Consider the following 26,150-nt stretch of genomic DNA (forward strand, 5'->3'; position numbering starts at 1 on the left):
CTGAGCTAGATGTGCAATAATGCATATCTGAAGTCTGAACATTGACATAATCAATACTTGAGAAAAATACCTTGAGGAAGATATATTCAAGAATCGTTTGCAATCTCAAGTTTCTCCCCAGGGACTAATAAAGTATCTGTCTGTCTAGCAGTCTATGCATCCATCCATCCATCCATCTATCATTTAGTACAGGACCTTGTAGTAATTTGTGAAATTATCATCCATAAATGCTCAAAAACTCAACAGGTCACCTTCACACCTCTCAAAAGCACAACCACCCAATCTACACATTTGCAAAACATTCCTTTATTATAAATAAATCTCCTTTTTGTATAAAAAACTGGCATGCTTCAACCATGGCATTTTACAGGTTCACAACCCAAGGCTACAACCCAGTTAGCCAAGACAGCAGGAGGAAACACACTCATCTCAGTATGCAAGGGCGATCCATCAGACAACGGTGAGACAAGAATGAAAAAATCGTCACGACCACAAAAATACTTACAAGTAGAGAATAACAACAAACATGTTCGAGTCTCATAGGTTTTCTCTTATTTTTCTCTTTTTAAATATCTTTTAAAATTGTATCTGTTAAATCTCTTTCCCGCTCCCACCTCTGCCCTTTTTTGATATAATGTCTACATGGTTTCATTTTTTTATTTTATTTTATGATTTTTTTTTTTTTTTTTTTTTTTTTTTTTTTTTGGGTAGGTTTTTTTAAGTTTCGATGTCGACCACAGTGTCCTGTGGCATGTCACTTTTTTTCAGGTTGTCTCTTTTTTTTAAAACAGTTAAGTTCATGGTAGGACCAATGAGCTGTGAGCGGCAGGAAAGCAGGCACACTGATTGGCTGTTTGTGTGGTCCCACCTCTCTGTGGTCGTAGGTTTGATGCGGAACAATACAAAATGTCTCATGCTTGGTTTCCATTGGGGGCCCTGTCTGTCCGTCGGCTCTTCGGCCAATCAGCTGAGAGCGACGGTTCCTTCTTTGGGATGGCCCTGCCCCAAGACACGCCCCCTCTCCTGTCCAATCCCCTTTCTCCATCTTCTCCGGTCCCTTCAGATGGCATGATTGCTGTAGCTGACATATGTCGTCTTAGTTGATGAAGCTGCAAAGACAAAGAAGGAGAGAGAGAGAGAAAGAGAGAGCGAATGATGGAAGGAGGTGCATCGAGAGAGGGAAGGAGAGAGAAAGAAGATGGGGAAAGAAAGGACAAGTGATAGAGGGAGGATGAGGGGGAGAGGGAGGGTAAGGAGAGAAAACGAGAGAAAAAATTAGCAAAAGAAAGCAAGGAGGGAAATAGGGAATGGAAGAAAGAGGAGGAGAAAGAGAGAGAGAGTGGAGAAATGGAGGAAGGCAGAGAAAGGTAACAACAGAAAAAGAGAGAGAGAGCAGTTGAGAGCAGATTTTGCCTCAGACGGTCATGTAACAGTGTCACAGCCACAGTCCACCTGAGTTGCTGGGGCTTTTTGTCAAACCCATTATGTCTCGTGTCCCCTCAAGCATTCCATGGTAAATGTCAATGTTTTTGCAGCAACCGCAGGCCTCTAACTGCGCTATTGTTATACTCTGATGCTTTCATACAAGCCTTTTTATTTATTTATTTTTTTTCTTTCACTCTGCATCTCGCCATCTCACTGCTGGAATAATGGAAAAAGGTCCTCGATGAAAAAAAAAATCAAAGAAATGAGTGTTAGTGCATGCAATGTTAGAATTTTTTTTTTTTCAGACTTATGAAAAATGCCCAAAGCTCTTTATTGATATTTTCTGGAGAGCACTCTTAAGCAAAATGTCGGGTACTAAAAAAAGCAGTGACTTTTTCACTTGCATTTTGCCTGTCACTGTCGCATAAATAAATTGTTCCCAGCTACATATGGAACTTATTAATTTGGAAACTTTTTACAAAGTAAACAACGTGCTGAGATGACTAAGCGGTTTGGCTAATGACTAAATAAATGAACTGTGACCTGGCTCCTCCACTGATGCTAACAGAGTGCTGACAGGACAACACAGTTGGCCTGTACAGGTCTGTAACAGCAGCCCATTATGCACCTGCATTATCCAGGCACCTGTACAGAAACACAGCATGACTGCACACATACAAGTGCTTATGTATTCCCAGACACACATCAATTCACAGATGCAGGCACACACTCATGCACACACACCACACCACACATACTGTATATTTCACACATGCAAACACACACACTGTCCTGTCATTTCATCTGCAGATTGCTGACAAGGGAGAACTAGCTCAACAGAAAATAAAGCTTTGAAGTGGATGTAAGCTGCGCTTCACTGTCACTGCAGAGAGAAAAGGTTGTGCATTCAATATACCATGCTATTTAAAAATAGCCATTGTTGCAGCTGTTTTGCCATGCGAAAAATTCAGCCGTGAAATTAATTTTTCAAACTGAAATTAAGCTTCTACTTCATTAATGTAAAAGCAAAAACGTAAGCGATCTAAAGCATAAACATCAAGTGAAAATATTTGTTTGTTTGGTTGTCTTTTGCTTTTCCATCTTGCCGTGCAATTAAAATAAACATATCAGTGTATTACCAGGATAGTGGTGGGACGAGATAAATTAAACCTCATGTGAATAACTGTTAGATGGCATAATATATTAATGAAACTTGCATGTTTTCCTATCCACTGATGTTCAGTCTTGACCTCTCCAGATGTATATGTGTATTTTGATACATGTAATAGTATATTATATAAAAAATATTGCATTTTATATGTATAAAAATAACTGTTCTCGAACTGGTACAATAGGCTCTTTCTTGGTCCAATCCTCACCTCTTCAAGTGAGCTCTATTATGATTCACAGTATCCACCCCATCATTATGTAAATCCCTGTGATTTCTTATGTTTAACATTGCAGTATAATATAGTATATTATATGTGGAGAGACAGAAACTAAGTGTGCTCTTACTCACTGTTGCCATGCTATCACATAATTAAGTCTTCACCTGTCCATATGTATCAAATTATTATTATGCACGTAATAGGTTAATAAATATAGGTATATGTAAAGGTAAATGATAATAAAATGTATTATATGTAGAGTTATAAAACCTGAGTGTGCTCTCACTCATTGTTGGTTCAGCCTTGACCTCTCTATGTGTATCTAAGCACTGTTATATATGCAATTGTGCAATAAAAATCTATGATGTATATGATAATATAGTTTATTATATGTATAGTTATAAAATCTCAGTGTGCTCTTACTCACTGTTGGTCTCCATGCTCTCACACAGCTCAGTCTTCACCTCTCCATTGGGCCGGTCTCCTCCCTTCTGGGACAGTTTGCCCGACATGGTGGCGGCCGTCACGATCGCCTGTGTTATAACGCATTCAACATTCAAAAGTCTCTATGAACTTCAAACGGGTCTAAAATATGTATACAAGAAAGGTTTATAGCTATTGGTGGAAGTCTGGAAAAAGTTTGGAAAATGAATTTGATAATTTCCTGATGTTGAAAGGTTTTCGAGTTAGATTAAAAGTCTAGGAAAGTATGAAAAAAGATACAGTAGGTGTTCACTTTCACATATTGTTAGATTTATTATTCTCATGAAACCATTTCAACTATAGAGCGATTTGGCCCGGTTGACAGCCATTTCATCAGCATACATCATGTTAAATACTGACCAAAATATCAAATCCAATTAATTTTGTAATGGAAAATGTTAAGGAGACAGAAACAATTTCACTGTACAAACCCCCTTCACCTTGAAGCTGCGTTTTCGTTTGGGTACGTTCTGCTCGGGGTGGAAGAGGATGATGTAGACCTTGGGCATGTAGAGCATCCCGAGAGACACAGAGGCAGACAGGCTGAGAGAGATAGTCAGGGTGGTGGTCTGGATATACATCTGGAAAGAGAGAGACAGACAGACAGACACAGAGAGAGAGAGAGAGAGTGTCATTTATCACATTTCAAGTTGTCAGAGATAGTCTGGGTAATCGTCCAAGTCCAGAATGTACCTGATGGGAGAAAGAGACGGAAGAGACAGATGGGAAGAGTTAACGAGAGGAAGTAAAGGATGATCTAACAAGGGAGAAATGAAAAGAAAATGAGTCAAGCCAAATTTGCTGCAGTGACAGCTACAATGATGCCCAGGCAGGTAGATCAAACAGTGTTTCAAATGATTCTTAGCGTTTGGTTTAACCCGCTGGAAGTGCCAGATGGGTGGGGTTTATTGCATCAGGACAGTTCAGATAGCATCAGATCAGTTGTCAATCACAGAAATGACACTAAATTGACTTTCAGATGCTTTCCTGAGACTGTCTCAACTTTCTGGCAGTTGTTGTTATCACCATATGTGACAAACCTCACCCCATCTGACACCCAAGATGGATAAAACATAACATGTATTTGCAAATGCTATTCAACCGAGGTCTGCACGGGTCCTTAACCTGTTCAGTAATGAGAACATAGACAGGCAAAATCTTACATGTATTCCTGATAGGTCATTAGCTCTGGTGCTCCAACACTTTAGCATACATTGTTGAGTGATAGGCAGTAGTGATACTAGCATTATCCAAAAAGACTGACAATTAGTAATAAAAAGTTATCAGTGGTTTCACTATATGGCCTGTAAATTTATATACAGTATATTTTTATTGAGCCCAAGAAAGCATACACTACTGTAACAATATGACCATTTTACATTTTCAGCATTTATCCCCTTTTCCCCATTTTTAAAAAAAACCTCAATATAGCTGATGTAGCCAAGTTTATTTTTGGAACTATTTCAAGTGAGAAACCACGTATTCATCCGCTGCGCAGTGATTTTTAGCTGCACACAGTCTCCCATTGCCTACCACATTAACTTCCTATGGAAATAGTAGCTGGTAGGTCAAACCAGTATGTTATTTTTGTAATGTTTTTTTGTAAATTCTTACCAATCTCCTACACAAAACTGCCAGACTTCATTCTATATATAACATTTCAGATTGCTTACCATTTAGCTTTAGAGCTGCTAAGTTCTCATTTTCTCACTTTTGAGACAATGCTAGTAGCCTACTATCACTTGACATAGTGTATGCTAAAGTGTTAGCATGGAGCACCGGAGCAAAGCATCTACCGGGGGACACATGGGTGATTTCAGTGTCTGCGCTCTCATCACTTGATGGATAAGCTGACCAATGGGCCAATTTCCCAGAAACTCAGTGTATTCCTTTAATTATTCAGTCGAGAGAGTGAGCTGAATGGAGACAGCCGCAGTGTCCCACAGACAGACAGGCCGGCAGACAGAGATTGTACTTTTGTGCCCTGGAGAAGGTGTCAGTCCTTAGTGAATGGCTCTAGTGAGTGGAGTGAGGGACAGCTATAATGACAGATAGGAAGAAATGTAATGTACACTCTACTGAATTAGAACATTTTACTAGACCACATCTATTCTAGTGGGTAGGCTGGAGGACAGATATAATGACACACAAGGAGGCAGTCGGGCAGGCAGACACACACACACACACACACACACTAGTGGACTGAGAACTAGTCCTTAGTGAGTGAGTTTCAGAGAGTAGTTTGGAGGAGGACAGCTGCAATGACAGGCTTCACCCACACCGCTGACAAGCTCTCAAAGCATGGGGCTTATCAGGTGAACGCTGTCTACTCTACATTGAGAGAGAGGGAGAGAGGGAGGGGGAAGAGAGGGAGGGAGGGCAGGAGATGGAGGGAGAGAGAGAGCCGGGAAGGGAAAGAGGTACAAAGGGAGGGAGAGAGAGAGGAAGGGAGGGAGGAGGGAAAAGTAATAAAAAAAAAAAATGTCAGGAGATGGGAGGAAAGTGAGAGAAGGAGAGGGAGGATGTGAGTCATGGAGAGAGTGATCAAGTGAGAGAGAGAGAGGAGCAGAAAGGGACTACACTGGTCAGCGCTACATTGTCACAAACTGCACAGACACACAGATTGAGGCAGTGCTGATAACTACAGCCTGACAAGAAACAGAGAGTGGAACAGAGGGACAGTAAGGCTGCACTGTTAACTCTGCAGTGGCTCTGCACCTCGGGCCGACAGGGTTTCCAAAAATGTCGGTGATGCTGCAGTGTTAGCAAAAGGCTAGTGTGGGTTTGGCCCATCACTGTCAGGTCACAGTCCTAAAGGAAAGTACAGTGTCTAAACAGTTCCACGCCATATTTGTGGTGATGACATATAGGTAAGGGATAAGCAGGCAGGTCATTAATACAAAATAAGCCCTGAGTCACATCGGGGTCTTGAAGGGGTTTATTTTGCATAATGACAGGTTCCGTTCCCTGTACATTATCCTTAGAAAGACATTCATCATTTGATAGAAAACACTGATTTAAAATGATTTGATTACAAGCTAAAGTCACTTACAAGCTTCTGCCAAAAAAGAAGTTCAGCAGGGCTGCAACCATAGCAACGTAAACAAATCCGGTAAGCTGTTCAGCTTCAAACCAGCAGTCAAACGTTTTGTGCTCTCTGAATAAATTACTGTGTAATATTGCAGTAACCAAGGACTGGCATCTTTTGGCACAAGGTGTCCAATTTGATTAGAAATCAACAAAACCGACTGGACTTCTTGACTCCGTAGTGATATGATTAGATATGAAACAGGGCTTTGTTTTTCAGAAATAACAGACCTCAGAAAGTGTTCACTGGCCAATCAGAATTGAGTTTTCAACAAAGCTCTTTAATAAACCTAATTAATTATCAGTTTATATGATTTTAGCTGTCTGGCTCCCTAGCTGATCAGCTGCCTTCACATCTTCTATGAAGAATACAGTAACATTAGGCTGATGAAAAGGGTAATGTTAGAAACTGAACCTTTAGCATATACATAGTAGTGCTGATACAATAGTGTGCTTTAGTATAAATTCTGTCTTCCATCAATTAGATATGCGTAGCTACAGTATCAACATCCATTAAAGCAGAAGATGAGGAACCCAGAACTACGTTCTCTTGAAGTGCAACTTCATCAAAGCTCATTTGCATACAAAAAGGATTGTGGGAGATTGAATTTGCAGCTAAAAATGATAATTTAAGTTAAATTTTGACAATACAAATTTTACTTCATTTTATTAATTATATACTTATCAATAAAGAACAGAGTTGATACAGCACCCAGCTACAGAGAGTCTTGTACTTCTACTTAATCAGGCAGAGTTTTGCTCTTGAAGATCCCAGCGGCATGGTAAAAACCCTTAAAACCCTATAATAATTCATATGTTACTTCTACAATCTTAGACGGCTTAATAAAATATTCATCCACTCTAAAAAAGAATTTGCATACATCAATCCTATGATTTATGGGGGCAGAGAATTGATGAGGTCGACACACAGACACACACAGGCTGGTGGATAGTTATGCAGACAGACAGGTACTGCAGGCTAAGGCAGGGAGACACAGATAGCAAGATAGAAAGGCAAATCAACAGGCCACACACACACACACACACACACCTACGCACACCCGCACACACACACACACACACACACACACACCATGTCTAAGCGTTTTTTTCTCACAGTGAGCCACTGATGTGTGACTGCTACCAAGAGTAAAATATCAGAAGGACGCAACTGTTACCAGATGGCCAGTCATGCTTCAGTCACAACACACACACACACACACACACACACACACACACACCCACACGTTAACACCCCTAACTGCGTTATGATAGGAAAATAAGCGCACAAACACAATGATTGCCATGGGAGATCCAGGCATTTGCAGATTAGTTGTTAAAACACTAATTTATATTCTCTGTAATGAGCTAGGGTTGGGGTGTGTTGTGTTGGTGTGTGTTTGCGCATGTGTTGGGATGGATACATGTGCACACACACACACACACACCTGCCTGAAGGTATAAGGTGAGAACTTTGACAATAGCCAAAGGGGAGAGACACACAAATAAACACACAAATAAACACACAAATAAACACAAAAGCATAAAGACACACACACAGATATATAAACCCAGATAGACGTGTGTCTATCTGGGTTTATATATTTATATAGGTGCTTTGCAATAACTAAATATAAACCTTACAACACGCACAGACACACACACACACACACACACACACACACACACACACACACACACAGATAGACACTATATATAGACTTTGCAATAACTAAATATACACCTTACATTCACACACGCACAGACACACACACAGACACACACATACACACACACACACACACACACACACACACACACACACACACATGCACACACACATAGATAGACACTATATATAGACTTTGCAATAACTAAATATAAACCTTACACACACATAAACACACACTGTCCTAACATCACAGAGGGTGCTGCCCAGGGGTAAAGAGCTTCGCCTGCAGCTCCCCTACAGGCTGTGATAGTAGCTTACCATCCACTTCCACCTGATGACTCACAAACACACACACACACACACACACACAGAAGTGAATTCCACAATTGTGTGAGAGAGAAAGAGCATGAGAGAGAGAGAAGCAAAATGGAATTTGTTGTTTTAAAATGTTGATTCATTTTTACTTGAATGCTTTGGCAATATTGTTTCTTTTTCACATTTCATGGCAGCAAATCACAGTGAATTGAATCAGACTGATACAAGAATCAGTGAGCGGTGGCATCAGAGAGCGTTTTGGAGTGTGAGCGGAAGCTGCAGAGAGCGAGGGAGTGAAATGGAGATGGAGAAAAAAGAAAACAAGAGAGAGAAGAGAAACAATGAATGAGAGAGAAGAGGGAGAGAAAGGCAGAATAACAGCGAGAATGAGAGAACGAGAGAGGAAGAGAGAGAATCCCCTCAGCAGTAAACCTGCTGTTATCGAAACAGCAGCAAGTCTGCTGATAGCCGCTTCCATTACACTGAGCCTTTGGTCCAAAGTTGGGGCTTTCAGATGCTGTCCACACACACACACACACACACACACACACACACACACACATAAGCGTAAAGACACATACACATATATACACACAAAATAATGAATATATACTTTATACTACAGAGACACAGATACAAAGTTGCTCACATGCATTCGGACTGAAACCGTCTTTTTCCGCCTTGCTGTTCACAGCTGATAGTGGCCAAATATGTGTGTGTTAGATTATCGCTCTATGATCCCCACACTGAGAAAGTGGACGATTAGCTACAGCGGGCCGCGCAGAAGAGATTGAGAGAGAGAGAGAGAGCGAGAAAGAGAGAGAGAGGGGGGGGGGGGGGGGGGGGGATACAGGGAGTAAGTGATGAGTAATATAGCTTTTTAACACCTGGGGAGAGAAAAGGGAGAAAGAGGATCGGAGAGAAATAGAAAGAGGAGAGAAAAGCAGATAGACAGGAGGGATACTAGACTGCTCTGAAGGTCTGAAGGAAGTGATACACAGGCCAACTTTTTGTTGACTCAGCAATGCTACATTGATTACATAGGAGCTTTTTTTTTATCGCCATTCTTTCCTTCATTTTCTATCCAGGGACTCATTTTGTTTCCTCTCGGTGGAAACACTGCTCATCCAGGGGGTTTGTGTCCACTGGGCACCTTGTTATTTAGCAACCGCTGCCGCTCTGCTGACATCCCATTTCAAGTGCTGTGCCCTTTTGATGAACTTTGATATATTTTTAACTTCCAGCAACTCTGAGCTAAAAACAAGCAACGCTCTCAGCGCTGTTGGGAACAAATAAGATTCTATCTTTTCCATTGGAAACACAGGGAAAAAAGAGGCTCCCGGTGCACATGCTGGGGAAGTTTCCAAACAATTTCTGTTGCTTTTTCTAACTGACGAAAGACTAAACATACATGCATCCTGAGAGATAAATGCCATGATAGGCCACTTAACCAAACAAAAGCAATAAAGGTGCAGAGAGAGCAGTCCCTCTGTACACAATAGACCCCATAATAGCTGGAACATGATGTGAAGTGGCTTAGCTGTAACTGACAGTCTCTGTCTAAGGATAACTATAACACAGAACACAACATAGGGTCAGTTTCATCAGAAGCAAAGTAACTTTATAAGGCTTAACTTCTGCAGAAGGTTGGCTGTTACAAGTCACACACAATAGTAGAAATAAGGGAGACGCTAATTCTGGGGTAAGATTTGACAAGTACATTTACTGGTGCTATATGGGTTGCAAACTTGGGTGAATAATTTCACTTGTTTACAATGCCGTTCCACTTGTCAGAGTGAAATGTTATAATTGCAGGAACGAAAGACAATGTCCTGGAGAATTTTGAATAGTTCCTATGCACCTGTCACCAACCGTACTAAGCTGTACATAGAGCCTACAGTTGTTGCCAATTAAAATGCAAATAACAGCGGGGTAGATAGTGATGCAGTTCAGCACTTGGCTCGTGAGACTAGGTGCTGTGGTGTTTATTGAGTCAGGTTGAGGCATGATGCAGCAAAATGCAAAATACTTGGAGCAATTTGAATGGCTGCAAATGTACACACACACAGACAAGCGTGTATTCATACACATTTAAATCACAATACGCATGGGGTACAGGCACAGACACACACACACACGCATACACACATACCACGGCTTCTCATGTTTGATAAAGCAAGACATACTGTAATACATTCACAGATATTACACTTGCTCTGTGATTATTGCAACTCCTTTCATATGCATCACAGAGCAAGGAAAGTGTGGTGAAATCATAGAGCTCCAGCCAGCAACATGACCAACACAGCCAAGAGCAGAGAGAGATAGAAAGATAGAAAGCTAGAAAGAGAGAGAGACAGACAGACAGAGTCAATATGGGAGACAGCATGGGTAAGAAGGAGAGAGAGAGAGAATGTAAGTAAGAAAGGAAGCAAACAAGCAAGAAAGTGAGGATCGAGAGTGCGAGCATGTGGAATTGGACATGGGGGAGGGAGAGAGAGAAGATCCAAAGAGATGGAGAGACAGAGAAGGAGACGGAGAAAGAGTCATAAAGATGAAGAGCGAGGGAGACGGAGACAGAGCGATGACAAAGCAGTGCATCAGGAGGGTGTTTATTTTCTCCTCGACTGAGCTGAGGAACAAATTCCGCCGTCGCTCGTTGCCGTGGGCGTTTTGTTTTTGATATGATGAAGAGTGTTGCCCTGGGACACAGACATGCACATACACACACACACACACACACACACACACACACACACACACACGTACAAATGAACATTGGCACAAGCACTTATGTGGCAGTGTCTCTGCATGCACACGCACACACACACACACGTAAATACAGCACCTATTCACATTCTGTCTCTGCACACGCACACAGACGCACCCTCTTGCAGATGCACACACACACACACACACACACACACACACACACACACACACACACACACACACACACATAGGCCTGAATTCTAAATGCAACCTCACACGAGAGTCAAAAGGGCCTTGTCCACACACCACTCTAATAATAAAAACTGCATCAGCCCTGTTGCTCAATATTGCATTACTACATCAGAATGCAGAGAGAGTGAGTTAATGTGTGTGTGTGTGTGTGTGAGAGAGAGAGAGAGCGAGAGACGTGATAGAGAGCGAGAAACAGAGAAGGAGACGGGGTTAAAGAAAATGTGCGGGAAGAGAAAGAGCGGAGAAAAGATTAGAGAAGGAGTGAAATGGAAGAAAGAAAGAAAACGGGGGGGAGCATTCTGCCTGACATCTTCCATTTCCAAAACCTCTTCCCTCCCTCCATCTCTCCCTTCCCTCCCTCCCTCCCTCTCTCCCTCTCCTTGTCATTCCTTCTCCTCCTCCCACGCTATCTGTAACGACTGGCTGACACTCTGCTCTTCTCTCCCCACTCCTTTCCTCCGTCTCTCACTCTTATCCCCGTCCATTTCCCTCCCTCTGTCGCCTCTCTCTCTCTCCTTCTCAGTCTCCCTCTCTCTCGGTTTATCTGTTGCATCTCTCTCTCCAATACGTTTTCATCCCCCTCTCTCTCCTTTCCCCCTCTCTCCGTGTCTGTCCGTCTCTCTCAACTCTGTATTCCTCTCTCTCTTATATTTCTGTCTTCCTGCCCTTTCGTCCTCCTACCTCTCTCTCCCTCTACCTCCTTTCTTTTCTTTTCGTCTCTGCCTCCTTCTCTTTTTCTCTCCATCTCGGCTCTGCATCATTTAACACTCTACCGTCTCTGCATGTTGATAATGAGTTTAGGTGTCCTTGATAGGGGCCTGTCCTAACAGAACCTTTTTATGAGCGGGGTGACTTTACAGAACGCCCGAGGGTCCTAAACTCACTCGCACTGCCATTTAGAGTCAAAAAGAGTGTGTGTGTATGTGTGTGTGTGGGTGTGTGTGTGTGTGTGTGTGTGCCTAATTGACACCGCCTGTTCCTCTCCTCTCGCACCATGGGACCCATCATCATTTTAATCACCTGAGCCATGGGAGGGTGAGTGAAAGAGAGAGATTTAATTTTTTTTTTTTTTCCCCAAACTGGGAGCATTAGTGCGACCAAACCAGTCTCACCACTTCTGAATATGCAGAGGGTGTCTGAGCACTACTCAATGTGGGGAACACACCAAGGACGAATAAAGAAAGTAAAAGTTGAAGTGGCGAGACAGTGAGCCGAAGCTGGTCTTTGTGTTGGCATGGTTTAACATGGAGGTCAATGAGGACCTGATGAGCTTTACTCTCATGCACACCAATCATTTACGAAGAGCAAGTGTTAGGCTTCTGATGGATATTTAATTTTGGAATTAAACATTCAGTTAGGAACGTCATTTTTGTGACAGTAAGCTTAAGTCTTTTTAATCCACCAGACGGCCTCTGAATCCAACAATAATCCGGAGTGAGTTTCACTTCCATGCCAGGAAATATTTTGTTGGGTATTTTTTTTTTTTGAGTGAGTCAGCCTGTGTACTGAGGATGTCTAAAATTCAATCAGACTGTGTCCACAATATGTGTATGAGCACAATTCAGTTGTAATAGGCCAAGTAGAAACCCCACAAAAAAATAATACCTCAAGGACAAAAAGGACTTATTTTCTTTGCTAAATATCTTGAAAACATATTACATGTTCAACTAGTGAGAGATCAAACATTTCAGGGTTGTAATTTTGATAGTAATCCACAGAGCGTTTACCTTTAAGAGTAGAAGTCAGATCTTCAGGTGTCTCTGAGTGGGTCATCCTATCCTGATGTCATCCAAGTCAGTAGGACTTGTGTTGAAAACATTTGCTAGAGGATGATTCAATTAATAGACAACCTATAGCTCCTGGCTGCTAATTAAATCAAGTTGATATGACTGTGCTGGATGGGTGAAATCGCACAAAATTAATTCCCTGGGCTAACTGGATTTGTTGCACTGAGACGAGAAAAAAAAAAACATCTCAGGATTCCATCTTTTAGTCATTTTGTGTTTTTTTTTTTGTTTTTTCTGCCGTGACCTGAGTTCCATTTTACATTTTTCATTTAGCTGATGCTCTTATCCAGCACAACTTACAATAGGCAGCAACAGTAAAATGAGTCAACATTCATGAATCACCACAATCATAAGCTGCTTAGCAATAAAGGCATGCAAAGGATAACAATACACTGCTAAGAACTGGAAAAGGGATAGAGGGTTTGCTTTTTTGTCACGGCAGTTTAACAGCGCATGTTTATAATGCCACAGTGATCACTTTCCTGCTCAAATACTGAGATTATATATGAATTGTTATGTCCCAAAATGAGACAGCAACCACATACATCAAATGACAACTACTGCTACAAAATGATTACTGGCATGGAAGCAAATCATTAGTAATTTTAAAACTTTTACTTACAGCATATTATAGAGGATGTATTCATTTGCATTTTTTTTTTTTATATTTAGCACTTCAAAAATTGATATATAGCATTTTTTAATGAAACCCTTCATATATTTCCTCAACAGTAGAAAATGTATATAACTTTCAAAATTGAATAATGGTTTTCTAGAGTAGGCCCTACTCCCATGCATTGTCTACATCAATATTTCAATGCTGGTTACACATTAAGATACAGCAACACAGCCATCCAATATTTAAGTTTTATATGTACACTCTGTTTTCCTTGTCTGAATAAAAACGTTCTCTTTCATAGCAGCTGTTTCTCAACTTAGGCTACTGTAAATAGATTTGCCCCCAATTAATGTTTATGGTTGTGGTGCCTTAAAATACCCTCAGAAACATGGTGGGAAGTTACAGCCAGGCACAATTTACACCAGTTAAGTTCTCATTTCTAACCACCAACTGTGGCAGTCAAGCAGGTATCATTAAGACATCCTTTTCTACTCTAAAAATGAAACTACATGGTTAAAAAGTACAAGTGGCAGGCGGTTTTTGAAATCCATAAGCCATTGTTGTCTGATGAAAAAGTATTTCAGTCACTCTTATTCAAGCTACTCCTTATTCAAGGCTTGTTAGCAAGCTTCAGGTTGCACTACTCCACAACACCCATCGCAAACAGATTTCCTCGACAGTATTCTGATACACACCTCCTATAAAAGATCTGACACAGGAATTTCCACCCTAATATTTGAGCTTCATTTGAGGGCAGCCTAATTGGGCCCAAGCCTGGTCAGAACCATGCACCTTGTCCACAAGTACATCATTATCTTCTACAAAACAGCACTTAGAGCCACCATTTTTCTCCATCTAATCCATACCGGTCTAAGGTCCATGTGTGCGTCATAAAATAGTGTACGGGGCATGTCATAAAGTAGTGCTACATCGCTGTTTGCTCTGCCACAGCTTGTTAGTGTAGCTCTCACTGTCTTGCAGAGCTGCTCAGGGTTAGTCCAATAGTCTCAAGTCAAGCAAGGTTTCAGTTGTGCATTGTCATTATAATGCATGCAAGTGTGGCACTGTTGTGAATCACCTTCTCTCTCTCTCTCTCTCTCTCTCTCTCCTTACTGACATGATTATGGACCCACTGTGCACAGTTACAACCAATTAAAATGCCCAGCAAGGATTTCTACGGTGCATCATCAGTCAGCATACTGCTGTCTAAGGCGCAGAGAAAACGCATCAAACCTTGACTTGAAATGGGATTAACAGTGTCTCTATGTTTCTGTCATGGATGTTAAATGTGCCTCTTTCTGAGGTCGATGATACACAGGCAGTATTCAGGGGCAATGTAGATGGGCAACTTTGCCAGTAATTACACAAAATACGACAAAGACTTTTCCTAATATTGAGCTGCGCCCTCTTTGCACCAAATCATATCTCCATTATATGAATTCTTACAAGACCTTCTTTAACCTGTCTCCTCACCTTTATCCACAACCCTGCTTTATTGTGGACGTGGATTCATAAAAAGAAGAAATCATGATGATGAAATCATAGCCTTTATCTGGTCGGTCTATTTAATGGAACAGGTCAGCGGTCCTTATATTTGGTACACTCCGCTTATTTTTAATGATGTTGTTCCTCACAGCTCACCAACTCCTCCGATTTAACCCCATCTTCCAATTCCTACCCCTGGTGAAGGCAATATTGCCAGTTTCCACTGCCTCACAAAGTTACCAGCATATCATTGCCTTGACAGTTTTCTCACTGTTTTAATGATGCTCACTATGTGTTCACACTGCTAGCAGCCACATTGCCATTCTACTTATTGCTACTGTAGCTGTAGTGCAAATGGTGTTGCAGCGATAGGTGGGACGTACAGTATTAGTGTTTCAGCTGCAGCCAACTGTTTCTTACTGTCAGAAAACGGGCCGACCACAGTCAACAGCAATGTTTCTTTGGGCGTAGAAAATTCATTTCGGTTTTCTTGAGTTATTTGTGGTTTGAACAAACGGCTACAACAATTTTGTTTACACATGATGTCGGTATAATGTATTCTGTGGTAAAATGTACAGTGAGGACTTTAAAATGTACTTTGCAGCACAGCTCAGCAGGCTTTCTGACAAGTTGTTTCTATGGTGATGCTTGTTGCACATTAAAGGATGATAGAGCACAATGTAAAATACCTTGGGCAACTTAAAGGCTGACACCGAATCTCTGCGCCAGTCTGTCAGGACTAGTTAGTGTGTGTCTTTGGCAATCCTCTCAGGTGTATTAGTTCTATTCTACAAGTGGAACCATCTGTTTAACTCCAATCACACTACACACACACACACACACACACACACACACACACACACTGATGCAGCTGTTGCACTGGCACACACTCATATGCATTCAGATGCATACACAAAAATGAAACAAAAGTTTTCACAAACTTGTGTATATACAATTATACAAACACATGCACACACGCACAAACACACACACACACACACACACACACACAGTGACGGGTAATTATCCCCACTCAGCGGCGCTCCAAAACATAAACATCTCAACCCCTAATGGGCACGTCCCACTGAGCAGGTGTTTCATCTATTTGCCAATACACACACACACACAAACACACACACACACACACACACACAGTCACACACATATGTGCATCCAGAGCTGAGATATTGTTCTCTTTATCAATGTCTGGGAAACTTCAATAATCTGCCAGCCCTTCCATCTTGTTTATGGTGAGATTTCTTTACAGTGGCAGTTCGTCCTAGAAATCTCCTCATCTTGTACACACTGCTATCCTTCCATCACTGTCGCCTACTCCTCCTCCATTATTATGGTATAAAGTACAACCTAAAAGGTACTTTGTGACATAAAATTCCTATCCAATCTTTCTCATTCAAATTCTCTCTGAGGGAATTAAAATTAATATGTAACTCATCTCCTGAATAGTTTTATGTTTCTCGCAGTCACAGAGCCTAGTCAGCCTTGAATAATGATGCAGACAGCCATCCTACATGCTTCACCCACACAAATACTGCACTGATACACTCAGAGCGCCAGTATAGACCTATTTACGTCTATGATGTACTCTCATAGTTTCGTCTATTATATAGTCTCACTCGGCTATCTCAACTTGAGACAGCAGAACTATTCTTTTCATTCAAGACCATCATCATGAGTCAGGGGTCTCCTAAAGGTCCAGGTTGAGCTGCAGAGCTTGTTGCCGTCTGACAAACTCTTTGTACGCTGTTACTGTTACTTTGTACGCTACACATTCTGTTGAGAGAATGACCTGCTGTCTGCCTCCGCGGCTCTTTGTTGACTGAAATCTTTTGCTCCAGATTCAGAACTGGTTGCCTCCTGAGACTTTGAGTCTGACTGCAGCTCCAAAATCCTTGAGCCAAGTTTTTGCTATCCATCTCCAACAACTGGATGCCAGCAGGTTACTGCTTGCATGCTGTGATGGCCTCCTATTCCTATTAGGGAAGAAGCAGCAGTGCAGCACTAATTAAAGTGGGATTCTACAATGTTCTTCATGTTGCCTATATCGACCTACATTATTCATTCATATTGTACATTTCCTTACATTTTCCTGGTGCATTTGCCTTCATATATTTGACTGTTCTGTTAACAGACTGTAAAATAATAAGAATCTTATATCTTGAAATGCTAATAAAGACAAACAGAGACTTTGCAAGTTATTCAGTTTGCACATTTCTACTGTAGGTGTGTATTGAAGAACTAACAGCCAGGGTTATTCAACATATCTCGATTTAGACTTCCCATTCCTCCATACTTTTTTTTTTTTTTTTTTGCTTTGCCATGCAGTCAGTCTCTCTACAGCCTGACATTTGACATTTCTCATATGTGGTGGGAATGAAAGGATGACAGCTACAGTGGAGGTGAAAAATAACAAATAGAATAAATAACAAACCATTTGATGTGTCTTTTTTTGTGTTGTTACAGAGATGTAAGGATGACGGAAATGGTTGTTGCACCGGACCTTAAAAGGGAATTTTGTTGCGAAGTTTGGGCTTGTCATGTTCTTTGCCTGTCTCTACTGTGTGTTTGTGTGTTTGTGTGTTCCAGTATGTGTATGTGAGCGTACTTGTGTGCGCGTGTGTTTGTGAACATACAGTGTGTCTATGTGCATGCATACATTGTGTGTGTGTATGTGTGTGTGTGTGCGTGTCTCTGTGTGAGGTCCCCCTTGGGCGTCCCCCCATCCTTCAACATCTCTCTGTTTGATGTCAGGATCTGACACTCGCTGTCTGTCTCTACCCGGTTGCAGCCAAACGACCAAATCCCACCAGAACTCTGCAAAAGAGATCGCAAAACCCACTCCTTCAGAAATGAATGAAAGGTTTTCTTCTTCTTTTTTTTTTTGCACAGCCCGCTGAAGATAATCACCCCAAGGATTGGTAAATTCTGTTGGAATAAAGACAACATGACGTCTAAATCCAACGGAGGAAAGGAGCATTTTCGAGAAGCGATCTGCTCGCTGTATGTGTTTGCGAAATCCCTGTATATTGCTACTTTATGAGTTATGAGTGTGTATGTGTGTGTGTGTGTGTGTGTGTGTGTGTGTGTGTGTCTTAATGTTTGTTGGTTTGTTCAATTGCATATAAAATAAAGTGCCAATAAGTTGTTGATTCCCAACTCATACCAAGAAGATTTCTCATTTTTTCTAACCCTTATTTAACCAAAGCCTTCCCCTGACATTAACCAAATTGTTTTAGTTGCCTAACCTTAACCAAAGTTTTAGTTGCCTACAGCAAACCCTAACCATACCTGTTTACCTGCCTAAACGTAGTTGTTAGCCAAACTTTTCACTTCATGAACACGTGAAAATGGCATATCCAATTTGTGAGATTGTCACATAATCCAATTTCTGATGGAGGAACCTAATGTTCACATAATTTGTGTCCACAACATGTAGGTGTTTCAGAGTTCATGCTTATTTCACAAAATATTAGGAGACTATGAGAGTGTTGTATGGACAGGATTCACTATTGAGCCTTCAGGAGTAGCTGTTGCTAATTTAATGCAATTTAATAATAAAAAGCGACAACATACTTGCTCTTGCCCACCCCCTTTGTGCTCAAACACTCAGGATAATTCAAAAAATTATTTGATATAGTGTCAATGATGTATCATGATGAATGCAAATCTTGGTTATGCGTATGCCATGTGTTAAATATCTAGTTCTACACATTTTATACACACTGACACAGGCTGCAGCTGAAACATCTGCTGCCCAGTCAAAGTACAGTTACCAAATGTACATGAAGGGAGAAGTACAGTAAGCATTGCAATGAGATCTCCCCTAGGCACTGAGCGCTGTGTGTGTGTGTGTGTATGTGTGTGTGTGTGTGTGAGAGAGAGAGAGAAAGAGAGAGAGAGAGAGTCAACTGTGATGTTTAAACGCTCATGACCCCACAGCTTTGGCCGTCAGTCAGGCTCTTGAATGATTCAGACATCTCTCTCTCCTCCTCTCTATCCCACTTTCTCTATTTTTGTCTTTCTCTCGGTCTTTCCATCTTCCTCTTCCTTGGCTATATATCTCTCTGTCTCTCCGCTTTGCTCTCTCTCTAATATTAGCATATCTCTCTGTCTGCTATTAGTTTTTAATGGCCCTCTCTCTCTCGCTCTCTCTCTCTCTCTCTCTCTCACGCTCTCTCTCTGTCTACATACATCATCCCTCTCCTTGACTCTCCTTTCCTCCCACACTCACTGATTCATTCTTCCTTTGCTGCCTTATTGCCTTGTATGTTCGCTCTCGCTTTCTCTTTCTCTCTGCCTCCTCCTCCCTTCGCCTCCCTCAATCTCCATCTTTCTCTCCCTCTCCCCTCTCTCCCCCATCTATCCTTCCCGTCATCTCTCTCTCTCTCTCTCTCTCTCTGTCTCTCCCTCTCTCTCTCTCTCTCTCTCTCTCTCCCTCTCCCTCTCTCTCTCTCTCCCAGCCTCGTCAGATTACTGTAGATTGATTACCGGGGGTTTCTCCCGCTAAGGACCTGGGCGGTCACCGGCTCTCCACCGGGACCGCAGCCCCGGCCGTTAATCTGTCTGAGGACTTTGAAAAACGGCAGACCGCCACATTGTGTGTGTGTGTGTGTGTGTGTGTGTGTGTGTGCGCGCGCTGTGAGGGAGAGAGATAGATATTTTGTGTGGGGGCGGAGGACAGTGAGCGAGAGAGCGAGAGAGTGTGTGTGAGTGTTCGTTCTATACTCCTGAGGACCAGATATAATCACAAGAATAGAAGGATGAGAAAAATTATCCAAAGTGAGGACATTTGGCCATTCATCACTTTACCAAGGGGCTCGTTTAAGGTTAAGGTTGGACATACAGTGGTGAGGGATAGGGGTGAGGGAATGAATGCAGTCCTCACAAGTATAGTAATACAAACTTGTGTGTGTGTGTGTGTGGTCGATGGAATGGGAATGTGACAGAGAGAGAATGTGAGAGTAAGAGGCCTTGAGTGCATGTGTGTATGAATAGCAGCCTAAATGATTAAACCTGTGGATTCACACTGTTCAGAACAGGCAGGTCTACCCTTCCATTACCATGAGGCACAATTCACTCTGTTCCCAAGCTGTTTTTAGGCTGCATTTGCACTGCATACCTCACTGGTTCACTCTGTGCTCACACCAAGGTGTACAGAGGTCCAGGTTTGGGCGGTGAGTACGAAGAAAAATATTTCAATTTTCATAACAACATCATTTTTCTCAACCAGCAAACAGGGCCAGAGTTTCTTTTGGATGAGAAAGAAGGCTGGTTCTGCATTAGAAAATCTGATACTTTAACCCCATATGATGCATGCACCCGCCTATGGCTCTGCGCAACTAAGTCTCTGAGTACATAACACACACACACACACACACAAACACACAGACACACTCTCAAACATGTCTGTGTGCAGGCAGCTATAGGTGCATGACACAAGAGCGAACACACCGAAAACAAAAGAACACACGCTCAGGCACGCATGACGTACGCAGGCACACACACACACACACACACACACACACACACACAGTGGGTCTGTGGGTAGCAGCAGGGTGATTGCTTCTTCCACTGTTGGATTCAGGAGATAACAAGCTGACCATCTTTAAGACATCTGGAGAACAGGAGAGGTAGCTCACACAGAGAGGGAGAGAGAGAGAGAGAGCGAGAGAGGGAGAGAGAGAGAGAGAGAGAGAGAGAGAGAGAGATGGGCAACAAGCCTGTCAACACCTGCAGACGAAAATCTAGAGAAGGCGAATGAGACAAGAACACATCAAAGAGGCAGAAAAGGCAAGCTAAAATTAAAAGAAAGAAAGAGACTGGCTTTCGATGTTCCTTAATGAAACAACCAAACAGAGCACATCACTAAAATCAACTTTAAACTCACCACCCCCCCATCCACACACACATACACACACACACACACACACAACAAGGGGGGGGGGGAATGGCACCCTGAGGAATGATGAGATACAGACAGAGAGAGATAGCAGGAGAGAGGATGTACCCTGTGGTTAGGGCTTTACACCAAGCAGAGAGAAGCAGACACACACACACACACACACCACACACACACACACACACACGCACAACCTTTCTCATTTCTGCAGGGTGCAGCAGAAGCTGTTCGGAGCCAGCGGCTCCTGCATGGTAGAATGACCTATTTCAAAACAATACTTCTCCGGTTGGTGATGGTTAGGAATCTCTCTCTCTCCCTCCCTCCCTCTCTCTCTCTCTCCCTCCCTCTCTATCTCTCTCTCCCTCCCCCCCTCTCTCTCTCTCTCTCTCTCTCTCTCTCTCTCTCCCTCTCTCTTACTCTCTCCCTCTGCCGTGCTCATATTCTGTGTCTCACTGTCTCCATGCATGTCTCTCCCTCTCTGTACCCTTTCCCTTTCAATTTGTATCTCTCTTTCCCTTTGCATCTCTCTCCCTCTCTCTATCTTTCTCCTCCTCTCTTTCTCCGTCTAGCACTGTGACTCAGAATCAGATTGAGCATTCAGGAGAGGAGCGTGGGGGAGGAGGGAGGGGGCGGAGTGGGAGGTGAAGAAAGGGGGAGAAGAAGGAGAAACAGGATGAGAAGTGGAGAGCAGATGGAAGAGTTGGAGGAGAGGGAGTGAGAAAGGGAAATGAGATGAGGGGAGGAGAGGATGGGATGAAACACAATCTCAATTCTCTATTTGTCAATAAACGAGTGACATGAATGAGTTCTAACTAGAGATTCAAAGTTGCTTCCTGGGATTCATATTTATTTATATAATGTGTTTGTGGTCTTTCAAATTCATGGGATTCAATGTGACTGACACAGAATACAGAAAGAAAATGAGGTTTCCATGTTACATGTGCAGTGCGTTTCATTCAGCCTGTCAGAACAGTATGGAGGCTGTGTGTTCCTATTTCCCATTTCAACATGTTTTTATGACATATGACAAGTCATTGTAAAATGTCAAAAATACATGGAGATCGATGTGAAAAATAAAAAAGTTTACCCTGTTCCTGAAAAGTTGACTTTGTGGATACATGTGCTTTGTTTCTTAATAGCGGTTAATGGACTGACTTGACAGAGGCCAGGAATGATAATGGACTTGCAAATTTTGAACTAATTTGTCATGCAAGAGATACAGGTTGATTCAACATTTACTGTTTCTATCAGAATACAGATACAAGCTTGATTTTTGCAGTTAAACATATATATACTGAATGCATAAAACATCAGAAACCAGGTATAGAGACAGTTTAATTTGGAAGTTGAAGAGATATACACTCATCGTCCTAATATTGAGTTGCATTGCCTTTTGCACTGTCCATTATCTCAAGACTGAAAATCCTCCTATATAACTTTTCCTTTCCTTCATCTGTATCCCCCCTTCATTATTGCATGGGATTTAATGGGTGAAAACCATGTTCATGCCACAGATACAGTTAACTGGACCTGCTGAGGAGAGCGGAGAGGAAAGTGCAGAGGAGAGTGATTGGACAAGCGAGGAGGAGGAGGAGAGGTGGAGGGCTCAGGAAAAGAGAGGGAGGAGGAGCGTCAGGACAGAGGGGAAGGAGGTGATTGAAGGAGGGAAGGAGGAGCAGGACGCAAGAACAAGAAACACGATGTGCGTCCAGTCGGCTGTATTATCTCTGTCTGTCTCTCCTGCCTCTCCAGTGTAGAGCGCTCCTCATTAAAGCCCCATCAGTGAGTCACATCATTACCTGTTTATTCCTTTCACTCCATCTCTCTCTCCTCCCTCTCTTCTGCTCTCTCCGTTAGCCAGCCAGCTGCCACACACTCCAGAGGATATTCCAATTAGACATAACACACACACACACACACACACACACACACACACACAAATGCGCGCTGGTGGATATTCCAATTAAATACAACACACGGACATACACACTCATACACAAATACGCATACACTCGCTGGTGGACATTCCAATTAGCTACAAAACAAACACGGCATGGAAATTGCTCAGCCCATCCACTAAGACGGGACGCTTCAGCGCAAGTCTCAAAACACATATACACTCACACCACACACACACACACACACACACACACACACTTCTTGTGAAGGCATACAAACACACAAACTTTACAAATTACTTTTGCAGGCACACACACACGTGAGCACATCTACAAGTGCAACAACACTTCCACAAAACACATCAACACCTACACACAGTTATGCTGGCCAGGTCCTATGTGTGGAACTGTAGTGGCATGAAAAATAGCAGTGCTGAGAAAGAGTGTGCATGAACAACAAAGTCATCCCTAGATATATTTAAAAAAAAAACTAAAAAAAACTCACCAACACACTTAAAACTTTCTGCATCAATAACTAGTTTAAAATCTCTGGGTTCTAGAGGGGGGGGGGGGGGGGGGGGGGGGGGGGGATGAGCGAAGGAGAGACACTATGAAACATATCCAGCAAGAATACAATGTTTCTGATGTGTGATTAGACGGGATCACTTTGATGTCAGCTTTCTGCTGTGCGACAGAGGCGAGCGCCCGCCTTGAAAGGAGAAATGGGCTGAGACGAAAAAAAAAACGGAGAGAAATTAAAATTGCCTACATGACACTCCAAAATAGGGAGAGACTATTGACGAGTCTCCTCTTTTATTGAGCTGGGGGTGGAGGGGAAGCTGAACCACCAATGGATGCATACATATATAGAGAGAGGGGCAGAGCATATCACATTTGGCCTTATGTAGATGCACACACACACACACACACACACACACACACACAGACACTCACTCACACACAAACTTTCTCTCTCTAATTTGATTCCTCCATGCAGCTTGTGAATGCAGTGTGGTGCGATGTACACATGATTTACATCACTTTAGTGTGTGTTTATTGTTATTGTTTTTTATGAGTAAAACCTTTGAATGTTCCACATATGCAGTACGGTGCTATCTACTATACACAAGCATGCCTATGTGTCTGTTTACTGCTTATCTCTATGCACATTTACAGTATCCAAGCGTACCCATGTTTAGCATTGTGATGTACAACCTTTGACATTCACAATCAATGATCTGCCTTGAATTTCAATGAGTGTATGAAGTGTTTCGCTGTCATAACCAGAGAACACATCTTTATCTATATGCACTATCAGGAATTGGAATCAATATACCGCAGCCGCTGTAGCTCTATTTGAGATAATGGTACACTATGCGTACTATGTATAAATCAAATTACACTAGGTGCTTGTGTGTTTGTGTGTGCTTGTCCATGCGACCCGCCGACTAAATGTAAACATTCTGTTTCTCAGCTAATATGATGAAATAACACCTTCTTACAGGCTGTCAATCACTTACACGCTTAAATGTATCTCCCTACAGGGAAATACAAGTGTGTGTGTGTGTGTCTGTGTTTGTGTGTGTGTGTGTGTGTTCAAGGCAGGTAGGGGTATGTAAAAGCTGCTAACACACAATTCAAAGACAAAAATACCTGGTGAAACACTCAGTACACACCTGCATGCCTACATACATACATACACATGCAAATACATGCATAACAAAACCATATTGAATTAATTATTTGGTAAACCCTGTATGTAAAGGCTGCACACACACACACAAAAAGATACCTAGTGAAAGTTACAAGTAACATACATCATACAACCATCAATAATTAACTAGTGGTAGGAGTAGTGAGCTCTACAGTACAAGCCTCTAAAAGCCTGGACAAAAACATGGATCCAGTCAGTCAGCCAGACAGAAAATCCTCTTGTATTCACCGGGGACGGCCAGGAGGCTTCAGACTGTAAGCCATTAGGATAGCTACCATTGTAAAACGTGCCTATCTCACAATGCCAGGAAGTACAGTATCTCCTCTCATCTCCAAATAAGTTTTCAGACCTTTTCAGGGAGAGGGAGAGAACGCATGCTTTCATGCCACACTGATAAATGCTAATTCATGACACAAAAAAGTGATTCCAAAACGTAATAATGCTGCAAAACTGGCTCAGAGTTTAGTCATGCAGAACCACCACAACCCCATCCTGTTGGTGAGTTGTCACATTATAAGGGATATTTCACGCACAGACATACATATGTAATCATACACAATCACGCTCCCTTCATCTTAACCCTTTGCCCCCTCTCCATGGACTGCGATCGTCCACAAAACACTGTTAGGAGGTCGAGAAAACACTTCAAATACACAGACACACACAGACAAACATAGACGCATAAATACACCCCACAATCCTCTCTGCAGGCTGTAATGTCCCAAAGAAAATTGCTTCAAACGGCAGCCAGGTCATATACAGGGTAATCCAATGGATAGACAGGCAGACACACACTCATGCACTCATCCTCTTTGCAGACTGTGAAATCCTGAAAATAAAATGGGAATGAATGCTAGGCTGTTGATAGAGGTTGTATTCATGGTAAACACACACACACGCACACACACACACCTTAAACTCACCCTCTCTGTAGACTGCGATGTCCTAACGGAAATAGGTAAATGCCAGCCACATGATACAGGTTGTATACATGGCAACACACACACACACACACACACAGGTTTCACACTTCCAGTAACTCTTTCTGCAAATCTATGGATCATACACCGAACATACAAACACACACAGCGAAATCATACAGATTTAGTACATGGTAAACCTGACACACAGAAAACACACACACACACACACACACACACACACACACACTCACCCTCTCTGCAGACTGCGACGTCCCGAAGAAGATGGGTATGAACGCCAGCCAGATGATGCAGGTGGTGTACATGGTGAACCCGATGGGCTTGGCCTCGTTGAAGGTCTCGGGCACGCCGCGCGTCTTGATGGCGTAAACCGTGCACGTCACCATCAGCAGGATGGAGTAGCCCAGGGAGCAGATGAGCGACAGGTCCGAGATGTCGCACTTGAGGACGCCGCG

At 42.4% G+C, this 26,150-nt stretch overlaps 1 protein-coding gene across 2 annotated transcripts in view; it reads right to left on the reverse strand.

Moving 5' to 3' along the window:
- Window positions 1–1,059: 1,059 nt before the first annotated feature.
- grm8a (glutamate receptor, metabotropic 8a) overlaps window positions 1,060–26,150 on the reverse strand; it is a 157,737-nt gene continuing 132,646 nt past the window's right edge. For both annotated transcript variants that reach the window (XM_078282145.1, XM_078282144.1), the window contains exons 9-12: window positions 25,929–26,150; window positions 3,737–3,877; window positions 3,241–3,346; window positions 1,060–1,109 (exon numbers count right to left, since the gene is read on the reverse strand). The exon at window positions 25,929–26,150 is cut by the window's right edge and continues 145 nt beyond it. In XM_078282145.1, coding sequence (XP_078138271.1) covers window positions 1,060–1,109; window positions 3,241–3,346; window positions 3,737–3,877; window positions 25,929–26,150 — 519 coding nt within the window. The remainder of the gene's footprint in view (window positions 1,110–3,240; window positions 3,347–3,736; window positions 3,878–25,928) is intronic.

The sequence above is a fragment of the Centroberyx gerrardi genome, chromosome 24, assembly GCF_048128805.1.
Source record: "Centroberyx gerrardi isolate f3 chromosome 24, fCenGer3.hap1.cur.20231027, whole genome shotgun sequence".
In the NCBI taxonomy this organism is placed as follows: Eukaryota; Metazoa; Chordata; class Actinopteri; order Beryciformes; family Berycidae; genus Centroberyx; species Centroberyx gerrardi.